Source organism: Malus sylvestris, chromosome 9, assembly GCF_916048215.2.
Source record: "Malus sylvestris chromosome 9, drMalSylv7.2, whole genome shotgun sequence".
NCBI lineage: Eukaryota > Viridiplantae > Streptophyta > Magnoliopsida > Rosales > Rosaceae > Malus > Malus sylvestris.
This window is the reverse complement of record NC_062268.1, coordinates 360,486-366,485: the sequence shown is the minus strand read 5'-3', so window position 1 is coordinate 366,485 and position 6,000 is coordinate 360,486. Positions and strand designations below refer to the sequence as shown.

Below are 6,000 nucleotides of genomic sequence, written 5' to 3'. Positions count from 1 at the left end.
CCGTTCGATATGCGGTTGAAGGACAAGATTGAAGGATCCGGATGGAAGGATACTTTAGTTGAAATAGTAATATAAAAATGAAACAGTAAATTAGTTGATGACTTTTGCTCATGCATTTACCGATTGTTTTGTAATTTGCAAGAGGCATGAAATCCACATATCTTATTTTATTTTTCACATATTTTTTTTTAATTTTTAGATCGAATTATAAAATGATGTCATTATAGAAATGATAGAATATATGTATTAAAAAGTTAATAATTTGAAAAATAAAATTTCTCATCATTTAAATAAAAATACGTAGTATACCGTCCGTATTTCGATCACAATGAGAACTTTCTCCAAACATACGACTTTATTTGATATGGTGAGAAATACGATAGGTCAAAAATTAAAATAAAATCAAGAAAGCAAGCAAAATATACCGTATAATAGTCCAATCAAGTCTAATTACGAAACAGACCCTAGGGGTCTTCCCTTGGACCGGAAGTGTGAATCAATTTAACATTTTCCAGAGTTGAGAATCCCAAGCATTTGCGAACGGGTCCAAACCAAACAAAACCTTACCTCACCTCAGCGACTCAATCACGACTCACCACCACCTCCATCGGAAATCCAGATGGCGATTCCGATCACCAACGCTCTCCTCTCGACGGCGGTAGCTCTTTTTCTGTTCACGTCAGCGCTCGCGAGCTCCGACGTGCCTTTCATCGTCACCCACAAGAAGGCCTCCCTCAACCGGCTCAAGTCCGGCGCCGAGCGCGTCCTTGTCTCCATCGACATCTACAACCAAGGATCTTCGTAGGCTCTTCTTAATCCCTCCATTCCCGTTCTCAATTTTCGTTGTATTTGCTTCTTTATTTACTGATCCAGCTTAAAGTTCAGTAATTTTACATGCTTTCTGTTAGATCCGCTCGATCTCTTGCGTGTATGCTGTTTTTGCTAATGTTAATCTATTCTTATCTCCATGTGGGGTTTATCTAGCTTACCTGTCGGTTGAAATGGATTGTCTGTCTTAGGTATTGCGGTTTAATTGTAAATTGTTTGTTGTTTATTGGATTTGTTTTTGTTGAATCCTGTTTCTGTTTGGTTTCTGTGAAATTTCGAACAAATTAGACGAATGGGGTTTTCAATCTTGGAATTTTACTTGTTCCCGTATTGGATAGAAAGTCAAATCAGAATTGTTTCGGCAACTGATCCCGAACTGATGGTCTATATGCCGCTGTAGACATTAATGTTTTTTATTCTGTATGGTTGATCTGATAACATAAGCATGAATTTTTGTTGGAATCTCAGTGTCACAGTATTAGCTGTGTTTGTATTGTTGTACTTATTGCATAGGAAATGACTCTGTTACCGGAACTAATTGAAGCATGCTGAAAATGTTTGGGGAAGGTGAGGCAAGAGAAATTGTTGAAGGAATTGGTCTTTTTGTGGAAGGATAGAATGAAAGTTACATGCTTGTTTGAGTTGGAGTAAATACAAATACAAGTGTTACGAGTTGTGAAAGAATATCAGTTTTTAATGTTCCGTTGGAGTTTCCTTTCAGCATAAAATAGCTTGGTAATATAAAATGCCTTAAGCTAAATCTTTTATAAGGCTAACCCTATGCCCAAATTTGCATCTTATTGACATGTTAGCGGTTGACAGGATTTACTAGCACTCTGTAACTCACTTGAGCACTACTAAGTCTAACTTTGTGGAATTGGTTTTTATGTATGTTCATGTCTGTGTGCTGTATCTAACTGAACATTGCTTTTTGAAGTCAAGTATAAGAGGACTTGTAAATCTCTTTTCCTGCCCTCTTACATTAGCTTTAGTGGTTTAATTCTGCACATTTCTGCAGGCTTTTGTTTTTGTATGGGAATTCACTCTTTCATTTTTTTCGACTATCCACCTGTCTATTGATTGTGTATTTAAGTTAACTGAGATTTATTTTTGTATTTTTTGTATTTTTATATATTAGTAACGAAAGCTTGTAATGTTTCCTTTGCAGCACGGCTTATGATGTAAGCTTGAGTGATGAGACCTGGCCTCAGGATATCTTCGATGTTGTTAGTGGTAGCACTTCCAAGTCATGGGAAAGGCTTGATGCGTAAGTTCCAACTTTTTCTAGTAACATTTTCTGCTTTCCATGGCTTACTCTCCGATTGGTTCTTAGTTATTGATTGCATAAATGGGATTTGCAGAGGTGGCATTATATCCCACTCTTTTGAATTGGAGGGCAAAGAAAAATTACTTTTCAACGGTGCACCAGCTCTTATTACATTCCGCATTCCCACAAATGCTGCTTTACAGGTTGGATGTCTTCAGCCGGTTCCTTTGCCACTCATATTTGCTGAATAAATGTATACCTTCTGACTTTTTTTCTGTTTCTTACAGGAGTCTTATTCAACTCCAATATTTCCTTTAGATGTTCTTGCAGACAGGCCTGCTGAGAAGAAATTTGAGTGGGTAAGTTTCTTCATTAGATAAGGGTTATATTATGCAATCTGATTTTGGATAAATTTTACGGTGTTAACTGAGGTGGTGTTTTATGTTTTCATGAAATTCTCTCTGTTGGCGGCCAAAATTTTCAGGTTAAGGTATGAAACACTCTTTTTTATGCTGTTGAATCTTTGTCCTCTGAAACTTGTTAAATCTTTTGCTAAATTTACTGTATTTTCTGAATGGAGGAAGGAGTTTTAACATTCCTTTGTTTCGCCCCTTACAGTTTGACCTTTTCTTGTATGCAGAGGCTTCTGGCAAAGTATGGGTCTCTGATCTCTGTGGTGTCCATTGTGGTTCTATTTGTGTACCTGGTTGCCACTCCATCCAAATCCGGTGCTGCAAAAGGAAGCAAGAAGAAGCGTTAATCAGTGCTTGATGCTAAAGCGGTGTTGCGAGTTGGTATTTTCCTGAGTTAGTGGCACATGTTAGTTTAACAACTTAGTGTAAGATGAACAAACTGATACATACAGCGGGTGTAACCCCAAGGAGGAGGTCTTTGGTAGCGCTTCGGAATCAGTACTTGCTAGTCAATTTTGGATTGAATGTTATATTTTGCATTTGAGATTTGAAAATTTGATCCTATTTAAGCTTAAAAGGAATCAAGATGCAATATTTATTTTCATTTGTTAAGGCATTTATATTGTTAAAGACGTTCGGTTTCTCTTAATTAATGATAAGTCATGCAACGAGACTAGATTTCAAGTTAATATATTTGTCTAATACATATTAGATGTGGTAAAGGAATTTATTTATTTAAATTTTTTTTTTTGAGTACATTGATATTCTTACACTAAGCGGAGGGGGGGTTTGGTTAAATCACACAATGAGCTGCTTAATTTAGTATCGAATTCACCATCTATGAAATGTGGTAAAGGAACTTAGAGAGCCAACTTGCATCATGTATGGTCTTGTGGAGAATATTAGATTGTGTGACATTACACATATGAAAAGGTTTTATTACATAACTGGGAAAATTGGAAACGGAAAGAAATAATCGCGGTCGATCCGAGTTATAACGAAAAAATCCAACTCGCACACTGGGTGAGAGAAATAAATATTGTAGAAAAAAAGCAAGACAATACGATTTCACGAGCAGTGCAGAGCAGAGCAGCAAAATATTAACAAGACGAGTAGCTCTCCTAATAGTCAGCCTTGTCAGGCTTCTGGTATGCAATGTCCTTGTCTGCAGCAACGACTGGTTCGACGGCAACTCCAGATGCCACAAATGTTGAAATACTGTGGCTCAAATGCCTCGACGCCTTTTCGTAATTAACAAAACCCATGAACCAGAAATCATGGCCGTCGATCGTCACAATCTGGATGTACTTCTCCGTTGGATTTTCCCTCATCACCACTGGATTGATAGTTGCAATATTTCCCAATGGTACCATTATTTTGTAGTAGCTCCAGGTGACCTGGCCGGAGGGGGCGGTGAAGGATAAAGGGCGGTCGCTGCAGAAAGCTGTATGGATATTAGAGAGGTAAAGAGTTCCGGCAACTGGTCCTGTGGATGTGGACAGATAACAGGCAAATGACTTGTACAGCTTCTCGTTGGGATAAGTCGCAAATGTCTGCTTGTACAGAGCCTCAAATCCTCCTCCTGTTATTGCTTTCGCCGTCACGTTCATCTTCGCCCACGCTGCTCCAGACACCGATGTCCCCGTTTTCACTGACAAAAGATCATCAATCAATCAAATTAGTTTAGATGTTAGTTAATGTGTATCAATTTAATCGATCTTGGGCGTCCATAAGATAAAAAAGAAGTCCTGCACTGAAAATTTATGTGCTTCTGGAATGGCTAAAAGTGTTTCTACAATCAATAGCGTTTCTGACTGAGTTTGTTAGAAACACTTGAAGTGCCTAGATAAGCACCTGTCAAGTGATTTGTCATAAAGCACTTGTGGCAAAACGACTTAAGTCCAGAAGCGCTTTCTCAAGCAGCAGTTACAAACAGCCCCTTGATATATACTTGGAAGGTTTATTTGAAGTAGTAACGTGTATATATAGACATATAAGAGATGAGATGTATATATATAGAAACATACGGTTGTGCCAGATGTTGTTGGCCATGGACTCGGCCTTGTTGCTCCAGGAGTTGAAGACTTGGAGCATGGATTCCAATGGACTGGTGTTGTTGGACTTGTCAAGGGGTTTGTACTGGAGGTAGGGATTATGGGCTTGCTCGGTTCCGGCAGCACCCCACAGAGTTGCTTTTTTGTTGTCCGGATGGCATGTTGGGACGGCAGGGTGCCCCATGACGTGAGTCCCCCACTGCGCTGATTTTTCTTCCTCACTTGGAGTTGGTGGGATTAGCGTAGGAGATGCGCCGCTTGACGACGACGGAACATCTTGATCAGGAGTAGTGTGTTTTAGCTCTTCGGTTTTCCCTTTCTGAGGTGAGGATACGCTAGGAGGTGTTTCGAAATGGATTAGCGGCGACGAGGACGGTGGCATCGGCGCAGGTGTTTGATGAAAAGGGTTGATATCTTCAGGCGGAGGAGTTGGGAGGAAGGGGTTTATGTCTTGGTGAGAGGGAGGAGAAATGGAGGGGTATAGAGGAGGTTGGGATGCTTGGTTGTTGGGGTGGTTCATTTTTGTTGGGACCTTGGAAGGTAATGGAAAACAAACGAAACTAACGCGATGTGTGTTTTCTGGTGTAAGAGTTTGATGGATTAAATGGGATTGGATGTGGTTTGCAGAAAATGGCAATGGTTCTGAGTGTTTGGGAGACCTTATTTATGCAAAAAGGAAAAGTTGAGAGGATAGGATCGTCATCAAAAAAGAAAGAAAACAAGGTGGTTGAAACTTAAAGCGGAAGCAACGGATTACATCAGATCTGCCTTTGAAGACCTTCCAGATATACAAGGCAGATGTGTATATATGATTAAATATCAAGTTTTAGAGAGAGTTTCGTGACTGCGGGGCATGTGAAAGCGACAAGGTTGACTTGTGAATCCAAATACACGGTTTAGTAATAAGCAATTGAGCATTGAGGATGAGGACTCATGAGGAGGAGGAGGTCGCTTAACCGTGTTATATTCCATTTAACCTAATAAATTATAAGAAAAACTAATGAAAATGATTTGAAAATTTTGAATTTTAACGATAAGAACAAAATAAAGACTAAAGTGAATAGTACGAAGATTGATTTTTTAGTGTAAAAATATGGTTTTTTATTAAAATGAACAGTACCGAAAACTTTTCGTTAAAGTTCCCTAAATTATAAGCTAACGAGTATTGCCCCTTTCCTTAAGCTTCTGGATAAGATATTTCAAGTAAGATAGCATGTCCAATTCATGTACTCTCCACAACCTCATGTTCTACGTGGATACTCAAAATAGGCAAAACTAAAGGAAAATTAAAGAAAATTCTTATTGTTTTAAATGCTGTTTCCTCGCTGACTTGAGTTGGAAAGTACAAGAGATAAAAGACATGTCTGAGATTTTTGCTTTAAGGGTTAAAACATTTTTTCACTACAATAATTGATTCTGGCGATGTTTCTTCTTGGTC

The 6,000-nt window shown here is 38.7% G+C and overlaps 2 protein-coding genes across 2 annotated transcripts; one reads left to right on the top strand and one right to left on the bottom strand.

Annotated features, from left to right (window-relative positions):
• Nucleotides 1–493: 493 nt before the first annotated feature.
• Nucleotides 494–3,197, top strand: LOC126582404 (uncharacterized). Its single transcript, XM_050246547.1, has 6 exons — nt 494–801; nt 1,997–2,095; nt 2,190–2,298; nt 2,383–2,454; nt 2,580–2,585; nt 2,736–3,197. Exons 1-6 carry the CDS (start codon nt 620–622, stop codon nt 2,853–2,855), a joined length of 588 nt encoding a protein of 195 aa, XP_050102504.1. The 5' UTR covers nt 494–619; the 3' UTR covers nt 2,856–3,197.
• A 201-nt stretch (nt 3,198–3,398) lies between these two features.
• On the bottom strand, nt 3,399–5,335 carry LOC126582403 (GEM-like protein 5). Its single transcript, XM_050246546.1, has 2 exons — nt 4,536–5,335; nt 3,399–4,159 (listed from the first exon to the last, which is right to left on the bottom strand). The coding sequence occupies exons 1-2, from the start codon at nt 5,080–5,082 to the stop codon at nt 3,630–3,632; spliced, it is 1,077 nt and encodes a 358-aa protein (XP_050102503.1). The 5' UTR covers nt 5,083–5,335; the 3' UTR covers nt 3,399–3,629.
• Nucleotides 5,336–6,000: the final 665 nt, after the last annotated feature.